A 15538-nucleotide genomic window follows, 5' to 3' on the forward strand; every position below is an offset into this window, starting at 1 on the left:
GTCGGGCTGGACTTGGCCCTTAGGACTTAGCATAGAGTAGCGCCTTATCCTAGCTGTCTTTGTTTTAGATGGGGAACTGGTTAACCTAACAATAGTTAGTGCTTGGCACTTGGTTCTATGAACATCCTTACTGTACTGACAGCGAGGTATTGTGTCACTTTCTTCTGGCAAATGTACTCTTTATAAGTCGTTTTGGATAAGAGGGTCTGCTAAATGCCCTGATTGTAAATGTAAAGAGCTCGTTCAGCCAAGAAGTGACCTCGAAGAGTTCCATTAATAACCACCGTGCGTGATCCAACCAAGGACCCCCGCTGGGTTCTGTCTGCGTTTGGCCCCCTGTAGCGCACCTCTGCAAGTCTGAGGCTCTGCATTGAAGAGTATGAAGTACAAACACACACACTCAGCAGTTCAGCCAGGGAGCCACACTCGGCAGATCTCTGCAAAGCACAAATGTTCAGCAGAAAGTCGGATCAAAGTCACACAGAATTACTTGTTTTTGTTATGGAATCATGGATGAAACACACCCACCCACCTACTGTACCATTAGATGAAATCTCATTCATTAAATCGGGGGCGGCTGATGGTGATTTATAATATTGGATAGTATTTTGTTTTTGTATTTAGTCACAAATGTACTCGAGTGCAGAGCTGTGTTTCGCACATGACTTCAACAAATAATCACACCTCTTCTGAGAACAACAAGATTAAGTGGAAGCATCTCGACTGTTCAAATACAAGATGCCTTGCTTGCCCAGAAAGTGATGCTACAAAGCACTTCCGCAATGGCAAAGACAACGATATCTCCCAAAGTGAAGGAAGTCGGGAGGATGAGGAAACCCTGCACTCTGAGTAGGGATGGTGGGGGAGGGGGGGAGGGAAGGTGGGATAGGGTGAGGTGAGGGGAGGTGACAGATTAGTCTTGTTGAGGGGAGATGGCGTCATGGCACCCTCACACGGTTACGTGTGAGGGTATTCCTCGGCAAAACAGCTGGCAACCGTTTGATTCTCCAGTAAAACAGGGAGGGACTCAACAGAGTCTTAAAAGGGTTTTCATGGTTGGTTACGGACTAGAGAATGACCTCTGCCATGACATGCTCTGCCTCGATGGGCCCGCATTAGATTCAGCGTTCAGACTGGCCCTGCGTGGATTTCACCGTTTATTGAGTTTTCGTGAGCTCCGGTAGGAAACTAGCATCAGGGTTTCAATGGAGAGGCTAGACGTGAGAGGATGAGGTGTACATGGACGCTTGAATCAACCCTCCACCGTGTATTTGTGTGTCTGACTGGAGTGCAGATATATTTAACCGTAGCCGGTTGTTATGTCGGTTTGGCCCGGTCGCTGTTTGTTCAGGTGAACTGACCACACTGAGTTCAGAAGAGGTCTCTCTCTCTCTCTCGCTGTCTCCTCTCTGGCCTCTCTCTATCTGTCTGTCCTCTTTCTATCTGTCTGTCTATCATCTCTCTGTCTGTCTATCATCTCTCTGTCTGTCCTCTCTCTCTCTTTCTCTCTGTCTGTCAATCCTCTCTGCAGTATTTCCTCATTCAAATCTTCATCATGACCTTCTCTTATTAAACTTAATTTACTCTACTTTTCTTCCATCACGCTTGCCGTTGACTTTCACAACTTCACTAATTCAGTCTGTCATTTCAAGTTCGATGACCGAGCCAATCAGCTTGGCTTTCATAAATGTTAATCATAAAACTCTCGTTATTTGTTAAAAACGTTACTTTTGAAACATATTAATAATAATAGTAACATTTTGTAACTTCCTGCACCACCTAACGGCCTGTCTTTTGGTACTTTCCGTTGGCCCCGGGTAACAGTCTGCATCTCAGTGTTTTCCCGTTAACCCCTGGTGATGTTCTGTAACCCCTGGTAACTGTCTGTAACCCCGGGTAGCGGCCTGTAACCCCGGGTAACAGTCTCTCTCTCTCTCCGTCCGCGTAGTTACGGCGTGTTGCTGTGGGAGCTGCTGACGGGCGAGGTCCCGTTCCGGGGCATCGACACCCTGGCCGTGGCGTACGGCGTGGCCATGAACAAACTGGCGCTGCCCGTCCCCTCCACCTGCCCCGAGCCCTTCGCACGCCTCATGGAGGGTAAGAGGAACACTAGGGGGTTGTGGGAAATGGAGTTCTGCGACAGCAACACCAGTGTCCGTGACATAATCCTGGAAGAGTTGGACCATTGACGCCGACGGCGTTACGGTCTGAAGGTGTGAATCCACATGCGGTGTGAAAGAGGAGGCAGCAGGCAGCGATGCGTTTGTAAAACAAAATAACTTATTTTCCGAAGTAAGTACAGGCGCAGTACAAAAATACTCCCCCGTGATCAGACGAAGGTGAGAAACGAGACAAAAAAAAACACTATCTGTGATAGTCACAGCTAAGAACCTCGTTCTGGCAAAATACAACACGACAAACCTTTGTGAAGATACAGCAGGGGTCGGGGGGAGCAGAGAGAATAAACAGGCATCACAACCTAAGCACAGGTGCAGAAGATTGGTTCCTGATTGTATACTGTCCGGTGGGGACACCGCAATGCGTGGCCAAACTAACACAGTGGTCCGTGATTTCTCTAAATCATCCGACTTTATCGGTTGCTCTTTAATTCATACTGTTAAAGGGGACATATTATGAAAACAACACTTTTCCTGGGATTTGGGGTGTTGTTTTGGGTCTCTGGGGCTCCCACACGCATACAATCTTTGAAATAAGTCTGGTTTCTCCATGGAAACAGAGCTGATGTTGCAGGCCGGGATTTCTTCACAATACGATTATGAAGCAGAACTTTTGTACAGGAAAAAACATAAAGAAACAAAACCACACCGTCCTTGCACCTAAAGATAGTACCTAGCATCGTGTAGCATCTTTACCTAGCTAGCTTTCTTATAAACGGGGAAGGGGTTAAACTAGTGAATGTTAGTGCTTTTCCCTTGGTTCTATGAACTTCCTCAATGTACCGACAGCGATATATTGTGGTTTCTCTTTATCCTGACAAATGTAATTATTGTAAATCGTTTTGGATAAAAGCGTCTGCTAACCTTGCTGAATGTAAATGTAAATGATTAGCATGTCCTTGTCTGCGGCCCGAGTCGAACGGCCATCATTCTGTTTTTTAAATAGTTTGTTCTCCTTCTCGCCACAGAGTGCTGGAGTGCGGACCCTCACTCCCGGCCCACCTTCTGCTGCATCCTGGACCAGCTCACCGCCATCGAGGAGTCGGGGTTCTTCGAGATGCTGGCGGCCTCATTCCACTCGCTGCAGGACGACTGGAAGGTGGAGATCCAGGAGATGTTCGACCAGCTCAGGACCAAGGAGAAGGTAGGGGATGCGTTGGCTCGATGTGGTCCGCGGGCGGTCCGTTCGAAGCGTGGAACCCACTGGTCTAACGGTTGGCCATAAGAAATGTTTAGGGAGACTCTGACGAGTTAAGGCCCATTCACACCCTACGATACAGATAGGAACCCTTTCGTCCGGTCGCGGAGGTCGTTTTGTCCGTCAATGGGTCCGTCGCCTCTGAGCTTACAAATCCGGAGCGCTCCGGGAGAAACGGAGCAATACCAACGGAAATCGAGGCGGCAGTATAGAGTCAGAAGTCCGACCATTCGCGAAAATAGAGAGAGTAATAGTATAATCTCTGATATGCATTTATATATTGTATTTAACGTTTTATACTTATATCATACTAAATACCTGACCTTTTTATTTTATTGTTCACCTGCTTTGACAATGAGTTGTAACTGGTCATTTAAAAATGGCGCAACATTTTGAGGGGAGAATCTGCGGGTTGGTGAGGGGTGTCACATGCCACCGCCGCGTGGGCCTACACATTTTGCGCCTTTTTTATAAAATTTTGTGTAATTTTGGATGACACAAAGCAAAATCATCTCCACTACAGATGCCATGTTTGCGATGGTCGATGCCGGTAATTTGTTTCACTGCCCTCTAGAGGATGTATTGCGTAGCATCCATAACAACGCTGAAACCGGACGGAGGTATGAAGGGTAGTCCCGGAGACAACGTTTGGTACGGACGGACGAATTTCGTCCGGATCCGGAGGTATGAATCGGCATTTAGCCCGAGGAACAAATCTGTTCGGTGTGTTCAGCTGTGTTGGAAGCTTCTGGATTGGATACTCTTGTGTGCTGCTAGCACACAACCAATCGGCGAATCAGCGCCGTGTGTGGGAGGGGCGGACTAGCGCCACCTGATGGGAAGGAGCCTTATTGCATCTCGCGCAAGCGCAGAACGTACACAGTACTGTGCAGTCGGCAGTAGTCTTTGCGGTGTGTTACAATGCAACTGCTCTGCAGAATGGGTCAGACGAGAGGCAACGGAGTGGTCGGATAAAGGCAGTTGGCCGTTGGTTTGAGTCTTGGCGGTGTGTGGGCCCCTTAAAGGGGAACCCAGTGATGCAGTTCAAACCCTAAGGAACAGCACCACCAGTGGGGGAACACGGGTAGTGCAGTTTATTTTTGGTGTCCATTGATTCGCCACCACCTCCCGACCGGTCGAGCACCGCCCTCCCCCAACACCACCTCCTCCACCCCCACCTTCCAACCACCACCTCCTCCAACACCCCCTGCATCTCGTACACCACCTCTTCCCCTTACAACCACAATTACAATGAGGAATAAAGAGTTTTGGGTTTCAAAATTAAGATTGGAATTTGACACTCAAGCTAGTATCCCTATATTCGTACACATTTCACGAGAATGATTGGGATTTGATTGTGTTCTTTGATGGCCCGGCCTCTCTTGTGAGTCACTTAGTTGGTATTAAGGCCTCTGCTAAAGGACAGAATGTAAATGTGCACGTGCGCTACGCTACGCTAACGAACCCCGGGTATCCGTGTCTTTGTTCCTCCCCGGGTGCCCTGAGAGCCATGGATTATCTCTTCAGTGTGGCTTTTTAATCGCGCTTTTAATTCTTCTCCTGCGTCGGTTTAATTACCGTCTTGCCGCCGTGACAATGCCGCTGTAAACCGAGGGAATCAATTAGATGGTACTGTGCGATCTGAAAGGGAGAGCCTCCAGGCAGCACAATGCCGCTCAGAGGGCCTGTTTGTTTATGTACGGTATCCAACGATGGGCGAAGGCGGGCCGACCTGTCATTTCACATCACCAGATTCTAACAGTGCGACGCAAGTTTTTGTGTCGCTAACACTGTAGCACACCCCGTTCAGATTTGGTTTTAGTCGCTCAGCAGATGTTTGAACAGCTTGAAAATGCTAATGCTATTATGTCCTGTACTATGTTGCCAATACTAACACTACCATATGCTAAGATGAAATGAGAAACAGGGACCTTTTGTAGTTTGGCGGTCCATACACGCACCCTACATGCACCCACCTCGTTCCTAATGATAGCTAATGCTATTATACCTCTTTTTGCTAATGCTATCATATGCCGCTTCCATGTCCTTTTTTTGCAAAGGCTAATGCCAACGTACTCCTCTATCATGTCCTCGTGGGCTAATGCTATCCTACACCCTAAATATGACCCTCTTTGTTGATGCTAACCTACATCCCCTACCTTGTACAATGTACATACACCCAGGACTTGTACCAATGCGCTAATGCTGAAGCTTAAGCTAATTTCAAAGCTAATTCTAACTTACACCCTCGTCTTCTGCCAATTCGCTAAAGCTAAAGCTAATGCTAAAGCTAACGCTATCACGCCTCCCCGCCTCTCCCCTCCCCAGGAGCTGCGGTCGTGGGAGGAGGAGCTGAGCCGCGCGGCGTTGCAGCAGAAGTGCCAGGAGGAGGAGCTGAAGAGGCGCGAGCAGGAGCTGGCGGAGAGGGAGATCCACATCCTGGAGCGGGAGCTGAACATCATCATCCACCAGCTGTACCAGGAGAAGCCGCGCGTGGAGAGCCGCCAGGGCAAGTTCCGCCGCAGCCGCCTCAAGCTGAAGGACGGCAACCGCATCAGCCTCCCCTCAGGTATCCTCGCCCCCCCCCCCCCACATACCCCCCACCCCCCCCCCCCCTCCGGGTCAGGGCGCGGTGCGTCTGTTCAGGTGGTGGTTTACACCCGCGGTCTACGTAGCCTCCACCCTTAGCCGCCCACACCTCTCTTATAAACGTACTGTACGTCGTACATCCTGGCACTTAATGTACACACTTACGCTCACCGTTAACGCACACACGTATGGCATGTTTTTGAAGTGGTAACGAAGCTTCTGATAAGAAAATGCCTTAAAGGCGACGTATTACGCCACCATGTGTGAGTGTGATTAGCCGTTGCAAGCCGTTTTGAAAGTCTTTCTCTTCCGACAGCACAAGTGGGCGTGTCCACCTAGATGTGTGGGCACACCTGGTGGAATAATATGTCGCCTTTAAAATGAAAGTGACGATAAAACTATGCTTGGGTCATGTATAAGTGTCACAATAAGGGCCATTTTTTCCAAGTGTTTCGAAATCCAGATGTTTTTTTTTTTTTATTGTACTTCATGGTGCTTTAACCCTCTGTCCTCATGCCCGCTGTCCGTCTCTCTGTCGGTGTGTGTCCGTCCCGCCCCAGACTTCCAGCATAAGATCACGGTGCAGGCGTCTCCGTGCCACGACCGGCGCCGCAGCGTCCTGGGCAGCGGGTCCAGCCCGCCGGGCAGCCCTCCTCTCCTGACACGCCTCCGCGCCATTCAGCGTAAGCCCCGCCCACTCCCCTCCCGTGGTCAACACAGGACTCCGCCTGCCGCAGACAACTGATCGTTCCCCTTTTTCACCGCTGCATTACTGAATGAATGAAAGGCGCTGCATTTGTGGATGTGTAGCTCTGTAAAATAGGTCAATATATATGGTGATGGCCTGAAAGTCTTTATTTTTTGTCTCGCTGAGATTTTAAATCCCTTTTCCAAGAGAGACCCGGCCGAGAGAGCAGCATAAAACAAAGAAATACGTTTAGTTTCGTACAAAACTAAAAAAACACAATCTTTTCGTATTTTAAGGATAGTTTTTGGATTTAGTAGTGAATGAATTAGACACAGGACACAATTTCCAATGCTACCATATTCTAGGTCCTTGAGTGATGAGCCAAAGGCATCAAATGAAATTGATTCAGATTATTTTTGTGTGTCTGTTACAGCAGACCATTTGTATACGTTGGTCATTTGTATTAATGTCCCTTTCAGAAAATAGTCTTGAATAAATCCCATGTTTGTGGACCAAGTTATGAGGAGATCTGCGCTGTTGAGGACGTTATTAACCAAACCGATCAATCGGGGAGGAATGTGTATTGATCCTATTGCAGAACGGACGACTTGTGGGCCTCCTAACGATGTAATCAATCACATTCACGGTCGGAGCAATATGCTCTGTGACCATGAGACTCTGAAATAAGACGACAATTGAGAGAAATCTATTTCTGTTTTACGCTCGCTTCAAAGCACTTGAATGAACCGAAGGAGAGATATGTGTTGAGGAGTTAGAGTAGTGAATGCAGTGTGGCTCCCAAGTGTTAAAACGATTGAATTAAAACCTGAACTAGCGTCATGAAACTCCCACAGAATTATATATTCACTTGTTTGTAGCTTAGGCAGAGGGATGGAATGAGTTTCGTCTTTTTGTTGGGAAACCTCCACTGATTCAGCTCAACGTGGTTCAAATATAATGTTATAATAATGTTAACAACGTTCATTACAGCAAAACAATGTTAGAATGCTGACAAGGTTGTCATGTTTGCAATGTTATTCCTAGATATCACAACAGTGTGATAATGTCAATGTTATTCCTAGTAAACAATGTTATAATGTTAACAATGCTATTCTTATCTAGCAGTATGATTCTGGTTAGCTTGACCTCGCTGAATAACGGGTGTTTCCTGGGTGGTTCTTGGGGTGTTTCTGTGGACAGTCACCCCAGGGGAGGGCTGCGTGGCCTGGGGACGCGGCACGGCCTTCATGCTGGAGGAAGAGGAGGGAGAGAGGAAGAGCTCCAGGACCACGGGCCGGACACGAGGCTCCGGACCGTACCGGGAACACAGCGCTGATGCCAGGTGAGACTCATCAGGGCCCCGAGAAGGGGGATGGGGTTAGAGGTTAGGTTAGGGTTCAGAGTTTGGGGTTAGGGTTCAGTTTGAAGTTAGGGGTTAGGATTCAGAGTTTGGGGTTAGGGTTCAGTTTGAAGTTAGGGGTTAGGATTCAGAGTTTGGGGTTAGGGTTCAGTTTGGGTTAGGGGTTAGGATTCAGAGCTCAGGGTTCATAGTTAGAGGTAAGGGTTCAGAGTTTGGGTTTAGGTGTTAGAGGTTAGGGTTCAGAGTTTGGGGTTAGGTGTTAGAGGGCACGGTTCAGAGTTTGGGGTTAGGGTTCAGTTTGGGGTTAGGGTTCAGAGTTTGGGGTTAGAGGTTAGGGTTCAGAGTTTGGGGTTAGGGTTCAGAGTTTGGGGTTAGGGTTCAGAGTTTGGGGTTAGGGGTTAGGGTTCAGAGTTTGGGGTTAGGGTTCAGAGTTTGGGGTTAGGGGTTAGGGTTCAGAGTTTGGGGTTAGGGTTAGGGGTTAGGGTTCAGAGTTTGGGGTTAGGTGTTAGAGGTTAGGGTTCAGAGTTTGCAATCACATCCCTGCTACCCATACCAGCATTTTTTTATACATTAAATTCATTTCGTGTCGATGATCATCGGGATTGGTTGATGATTTAGCGATAGTGTCGGTTTGAGGTGTGTGGCTAAATGAGCCTCAATGCAGCTTCTTGATTCAGCTAGCGGGACCCGTTCTTCTTCTGCGTTCCCCAGCCTGCGGCCGGCCCACGAGTGCAGCAGGCAGCGGTCCTGCAGCGCCCCCAACCTGCGGAGGTCCCCCCGACATAGCCCTGCCGTCCCCGGGGTCCCCAGCCTGGTGGAGCTGGGTGGGGAGCACACACACACACACACATACGCAGACGCACACAAAAACGCACAAGCAAACACGTACATGTACACACACACACACACACACACACACACACACACACACACACACACACACACACACACACACACACACACACACACACACACACACGTCCTCCGCTGTTTGAAACCGTACAGATCATCAGTTGACAGGAGAGCGTTTCTCACGTTATATAATAAATATATCTAATGTTCTAAAAATATATTATTCTCCTTCATCCAGAGAACGAAGACTGCTGCTTCAGCAGCGAGCCCAGCCAGTCCCCGGGCCCGTCCCGGGACCCCTCCCCGGGCCAGTCCTACCTCTGCCTCCCCTTCCAGGGCCACGGGGCCGAGGGGGACGCGGGGCCCCGGGACGGCGGCCCCGCGGCCCCGGCCGCGGAGACCACCCCCGTGAAGAGGAGCCCGGGGCGGGGCCGGCGGCCGGAGCTGGTCCTGCTGGGCTGCGGGGCGCTGCTGGCCGCCGTGGGGCTGGGCTTCAACCTGCTGGCCCTGGCCCCGCCCGAGGAGACCGCCAAGCCCGCCCGCTGGGACGGCTTCTTCCACCGGGCCGGGGGGCACCGGCAGAGCTCCAGCCGGCGGGAGAGCCCTCTGAAGACCCCCGCGGCGGTGGTGAGCGGAGGGGGGGGGGGGGGTACCGTGGTACCAGCGTAGCGGGGGTGGTGGTGACATTAACGACACCAACAGGGGCCGTGTAACATCCATCATAATATACTTGTATTGTATACATTATGTATGTAGTACGTTATACATTATATACAACAACTGACATCATCATACCTGGATCGTCATGTTGGTTCTAGTGTCTCTCCTGGACCTGTTGGTCCTAGTGTCTGTTGGTTCTAGTGTCTGTTGGTTGGTTCTAGTGTCTGTTGGTTCTAGTGTCTGTTGGTTCTAGTGTCTGTTGGTCCTACTCTCGGTTGGTTCTAGTGTCTGTTGGTCCTAGTGTCTGTTGGTTCTAGTGTCTGTTGGTTCTAGTGTCTGTTGGTTCTAGTGTCTGTTGGTTCTAGTGTCTGTTGGTTCTAGTGTCTGTTGGTCCTAGTGTCTGTTGGTTCTAGTGTCTGTTGGTTCTAGTGTCTGTTGGTTCTAGTGTCTGTTGGTTGGTTCTAGTGTCTGTTGGTTCTAGTGTCTGTTGGTTCTAGTGTCTGTTGGTTCTAGTGTCTGTTGGTTGGTTCTAGTGTCTGTTGGTTCTAGTGTCTGTTGGTTCTAGTGTCTGTTGGTTCTAGTGTCTGTTGGTTTTAGTGTCTGTTGGTTCTAGTGTCTGTTGGTCCTACTCTCGGTTGGTTCTAGTGCCTGTTGGTTGGTTCTAGTGTCTGTTGGTTCTAGTGTCTGTTGGTTCTAGTGTCTGTTGGTTGGTTCTAGTGTCTGTTGGTCCTAGTGTCTGTTGGTTCTAGTGTCTGTTGGTTCTAGTGTCGGTTGGTCCTAGTGTCTGTTGGTTGGTTCTAGTGTCTGTTGGTTCTAGTGTCTGTTGGTTGGTTCTAGTGTCGGTTGGTCCTAGTGTCTGTTGGTTCTAGTGTCTGTTGGTTCTAGTGTCTGTTGGTTCTAGTGTCGGTTGGTCCTACTCTCGGTTGGTTCTAGTGACTGTTGGTTCTAGTGTCTGTTGGTTCTAGTGTCTGTTGGTTGGTTCTAGTGTCTGTTGGTTCTAGTGTCTGTTGGTCCTAGTGTCTGTTGGTTCTAGTGTCTGTTGGTTCTAGGGCCTGTTGGTTCTAGTGTCTGTTGGTTCTAGTGTCTGTTGGTCCTACTCTCGGTTGGTTCTAGTGCCTGTTGGTTGGTTCTAGTGTCTGTTGGTTCTAGTGTCTGTTGGTTCTAGTGTCTGTTGGTTGGTTCTAGTGTCTATTGGTCCTAGTGTCTGTTGGTTCTAGTGTCTGTTGGTTCTAGTGTCGGTTGGTCCTAGTGTCTGTTGGTTGGTTCTAGTGTCTGTTGGTTCTAGTGTCTGTTGGTTGGTTCTAGTGTCGGTTGGTCCTAGTGTCTGTTGGTTCTAGTGTCTGTTGGTTCTAGTGTCGGTTCGTCCTACTCTCGGTTGGTTCTAGTGTCTGTTGGTTCTAGTGTCTGTTGGTTCTAGTGTCTGTTGGTCCTACTCTCGGTTGGTTCTAGTGTCTGTTGGTCCTAGTGTCTGTTGGTCCTAGTGTCTGTTGGTTCTAGTGTCTGTTGGTTCTAGTGTCTGTTGGTTCTAGTGTCTGTTGGTTGGTTCTAGTGTCTGTTGGTTCTAGTGTCTGTTGGTTCTAGTGTCTGTTGGTTCTAGTGTCTGTTGGTTCTAGGGCCTGTTGGTTCTAGTGTCTCTCCTGGACCTGGACTGGGAGAGCTCAGACGTAGCGTTCCTGCTCCTATAACTCTTAATCCCTGCTGTGGTTCTCCAGGTGGCGGCGGTGCCTCCCCCCCCCCAGCCCGGCCTCCCCTCCTCCCTCACCCTCCTCTCGCTGTCCTCCGTCTCCGACTGCAACTCCACCCGCTCCCTGCTGCACGCCGACAGCGAGGAGCTGCTGGCCTGCCGCCCCGCCAAAGCCTCCGCCTCCGCCCGCGCCCAGGCCCCGCCCCCTCCGCCGGCCTTCCAGCCCCGCCTCAACCCGCTGGTCAACACCCACCTGGAGAGCTTCAAGCGCAACCCCCGGCAGTCGCTGACGCCCACGCACCTGCCCTCCGCCCCCAGCGCCGTCCGCTGCCTGAGACGCACGCCGTCCGACGGCGCCATCAAGAAGAACCTCCAGCCTCTACCCGAGAGGGGCCCCTGGGACGCCCCGGGTAAGGTCACGCCGATAGCGGGGGCCGATATTCGCGCGACGTCTTCGCGCAAGTTTGATTGCGTGAGGTTTGAAAATACTCGCACGAGTGTGTTGAAGGGTAATGGAGAAGGGTGGGTCTCTTGTGAACAGCAAAGTTTCTTTCCGCCGATTAATTCTCAACCATGGCCGGGATAACCGCCACTACGAGTCTTTACTTGTTGTGGAAGTACCAGAGACGTCGGATAATATCATTTGGAGGGGCACACAGCTTTGGGCCCTGATATTATATACTATATGTTATCTAGATATTATATTATATTCTGATAGCAGGAGTTCTGATCAGCCCATGAGTAACCAAACTTGGTTTTAACTCGCGTACCGCACTTAGTATTGATAACCTGTAGATGGCGCTAAAGTCATGTTCGCCGTCTTGCATACAGTCCCCCTTTAACCTCTGCTCTGTTCTCTGTCTCCAATGGCGACCAGGCGTGTTCCGGCCCCTGAAGGACCCCAGCCCTGAGGTGCCCCGGCTCCCCAACCCCAACCTCCTGTTCCCTCCGACCCCCCGCAGACGCTGCGCCCCGGAACGCCCCAAGACGCTGGACTTTGTGGCGCGGCCGCGGCCCTCCCCCCGGGCCCGCGGCGACGCCTTCTGGCCCGAGCAGAGGCCCAGGGCCAACGGACAGAGCCTGGCGGCCGGCGAGTCCCCGGCCCACTCCTCCAGCACCGAGACCCCGCCCACTGTTGAGTTTGGCCGGGACACGGCTGCGGCGGCGGCGGTGCCGGCCACGCCCATGGAGGCGGCGCCCACGCCGACAACCTTCTCCCCGCGCCGGGTGAACAACATCAACAGGAACCTCCTAGACCAGCTGGACGAGGTTCAGTGCCGAGACGGGACGGTTCCCCTGTGCCGGCCTGAACTCAGCTTCCCCAAGGCCTCCCCGTACCACCACAAGCACGGGTTCTGGTCATAACCGGACCCGGGCTCTGTGCACACAGCCCCCCCCCCCCCCCCCCCACCCCCATCCAGGTTCGGACCCTCCCCAGTCCACTTGTAGGATGGTCAGGACCTGAGGGTTCTCCCACGATGGGTCCTGTTTGTTTTGTCGGTCGGCGTGCGCCCGCTAGGTGATGGACCACAGTGGTCCATCAGAATGAGCACCACTGAATGCCGATACACTCCTGATTGCTGAGGTACTCCAGGTTGGGTTGGTCAGTGATGGGGAATTCGATGGCGTTCCCAAAGTCATCACATTTAGCTTTAACATTTTACCTCAGCATGTGAAAGACCAGTCGACCATCCCCTAGACATGTATCCTGGACTCTTCGGGGTACTTTGGTAGGATATTCAAAATATAACACAGTGCCCCTTTATTTAAATGCGAATCTGGAATTGAGGGTTCCAGCAAAAGTGTGACCTGGGTAACCTCCCCCATCTGGTGCTTGTGTGAGTGAATCAGCCACACTTGATTCTGACTGCATTACAAGAACTAAACAATGACAGTAGTCCCACCTACAGACACCATTTGGCCAAGTTGTATAAAAAGTTATTTTCCTGGAATTAGTGAATGTTTAATGAATGGGAAATTAGTGATAATGGCATTTAAAACACTGATAAGCTTTACATATCTCTCTCCTCGTTTAAGTTCCTGTTTGAGATTGTGCATTTTATAAGTGCACTTTTGAAAAAGCATTATGATTGTAAAGCTTACATTTTAACCGTTTTTGTGGTTATTTTCAATTGCAAAACAAATTCACTTTATTTACTTGAATGGTCTCTTAAACTGTCATTCCATTGGTTGGCAGCCAACGTGTTCACTAGTGTGTCCTGTACAAGTCTTTTTGTATTGATGAGCTGTCACCGCGATCACCTCCGATCAATACCCCCATGTGAGGGATATTGTTTCACAAACACAAGCACCTTTTTTTTTGCGTCGATCGTCATACGAGCTATGTTGCGACGCTCTGACGAGCGCTAGGCTAGAGAACGGGATTCTTCGGCCTCATGTACTGTTAAACCACGCGGCCCACTAGGTATTACCACCGTGAAGTGAGGCTGTGCTATGGACGGACTGACTGCATGGGCCTCAGTGGGTCTTCGTGAACCAGGTCTTTGCGGTGAGTGCACACCGGTATCTTTCTGAGTATTTAATTTTGTAATATTGACATTTGTTTATTTATATATTGATTGATTTCTTAATGAAATGATGTACTGTATGTGTGTTTTTTATTTATTCAAGGTTATTTATTTATTCATGTATCCTTTTGTAATTCATTACATGTGTTATGTATATTTTATACGGGGGTGGGGCTTCACAACGCAATTAATTGTTTGCAATAACCCTAACGTCAAAACTCGACCGCAAACACTATTACACTGTCACTTTTTGTTCAAATTATAATTTTCTCACCTTTTCTAAATAATTCCCTCTTGGATCAATCAATTAATCTCGATCTTTTTATCCACAGACTAAATCGTTTAAGTTTGATGGAAACAACAATTAAGGAACGTGAAATAAAAGGTGTACCGGGATAAAGCCAACTGGCACACCTTTTAAGGTTCACATTTATTTGCCCCAACACTCACATCCACGTTGTCCCTCCTCTGTGACATCCTGTCAGCTGACCGGTCCGGTATGACACGATGTTTGAGAAATACAACCGGTCAAATAAAGTCAGAATCATCTGCAAACAAGACCATCTGGTTAATACTGCGTCTGGTTAATACTGCGTCTGGTTAACACGAGGTCTGGTTAATACGGCGTCTGGTCAACACGAGGTCTGGTTAACACTCTCACTCCTGTCCATCTGATCCACACGTGACCTCTTTGCCTGGAACATGCTACCCACTGGGGAACGGATTTGTGGGGGGACTGGTTCATTGTTAATGCGATTGGATGATAATGTATCATGTAAATGTGAATGCTTTTTCTCTGCGTAGTCTGGGGGAATGCTAGAATCCTGGATATCTAACAACACGGCGTCTCTACCTGATAGTGTATGGTCCCTCCTCTTGGTGGAAACACGACTGCTAATAAGCTGATGAAACCCGGACCCCTACTGGAGACCGATGGACAATGTTTCAACCCGGGACTCTGACACCATGTACGACTGATTAACTTGTATTTGCACTGCAACACACACACTTTACTCCAGTAAAAAAAAACGTAGTCCACACGATCCAGTCTCTTCCCGGTTCTTCATCAGTATGGTTTTTCCTTCGCTAAGGACTAAATGTCAGCTGTGCATTGGACGCGGTGTCGCTCCACGCGACATCGGCAGTGTGCTCCTCCACCACGTCGTCCACCTCGGCGGGAGGTCTGTCGAGCGCAGTGTTACGTCATGCCTCAATCTTCATCCTCATCATCACCACCACCGCCACCACGGGCTGTCTCCAGCCCCAGAGCCCCTAGACTATTATCGTCGCATTGCCATGGCAACCAGGGAGGAGAGATGTCTGTATGAAAGCGTTTCTTTCTTCACATCGGCCCCTCCTCGATATGCTCTGGCCCCTGCTAGTCTTGTAGAGGGACAACCGATCGGCTGACATCATTGGCCGTGTGTGTAACGGGACATTGGTGTGTGTGTGTGTGTGTGTGTGTGTGTGTGTGTGTGTGTGTGTGTGTGTGTGTACCAGGTATGTACGAAAAGTGTAAACAGGTATGTACCAGTTGTGTATACAGCTGTGTTTACAGGTGTGTGTACCAGGTGTATACTAGGTTTGAATGCACCAGGTGTGTGTACCAGTTGTAAGTTTGCCAGGTGTGTATATGTGGTGTGTGTACCAGGTGTAAAGTGACCAGGTGTCTTAATGGGTCGGAGTATACCAGGTGTGTATGTAAGTTTACCAGGTGTGTAAACCAGGTGTGTGTACCAGGTTTTGATACCGTTTGTGTGTACCAGATGTCCCCAAGTGTGTGTATAGCAGGTGTAGAGTGC

General features: G+C 49.8%; 1 protein-coding gene across 1 annotated transcript; it reads left to right on the top strand.

Moving 5' to 3' along the window:
* Positions 1-782: 782 nt before the first annotated feature.
* On the top strand, positions 783-14777 carry map3k9 (mitogen-activated protein kinase kinase kinase 9). Its single transcript, XM_060052762.1, has 10 exons — positions 783-858; positions 1924-2097; positions 3146-3321; positions 5704-5944; positions 6525-6647; positions 7853-7994; positions 8724-8836; positions 9103-9491; positions 11237-11618; positions 12086-14777. The coding sequence occupies exons 1-10, from the start codon at positions 783-785 to the stop codon at positions 12571-12573; spliced, it is 2304 nt and encodes a 767-aa protein (XP_059908745.1). The 3' UTR covers positions 12574-14777.
* Positions 14778-15538: the final 761 nt, after the last annotated feature.

Source organism: Gadus macrocephalus, chromosome 5 (genome assembly GCF_031168955.1).
Source record: "Gadus macrocephalus chromosome 5, ASM3116895v1".
Classification (NCBI taxonomy): Eukaryota; Metazoa; Chordata; class Actinopteri; order Gadiformes; family Gadidae; genus Gadus; species Gadus macrocephalus.

Bases quoted from the DNA above. Each gene is read 5' to 3' on its own strand.
- map3k9 (XM_060052762.1), top strand. From the start codon at position 783: ATGGCAAAGACAACGATATCTCCCAAAGTGAAGGAAGTCGGGAGGATG. The intron at 7,995-8,723 runs GTGAGACTCATC...TGCGTTCCCCAG, and splicing joins GAACACAGCGCTGATGCCAG to CCTGCGGCCGGCCCACGAGT. The intron at 8,837-9,102 runs GTGGGGAGCACA...TCCTTCATCCAG, and splicing joins CCCCAGCCTGGTGGAGCTGG to AGAACGAAGACTGCTGCTTC.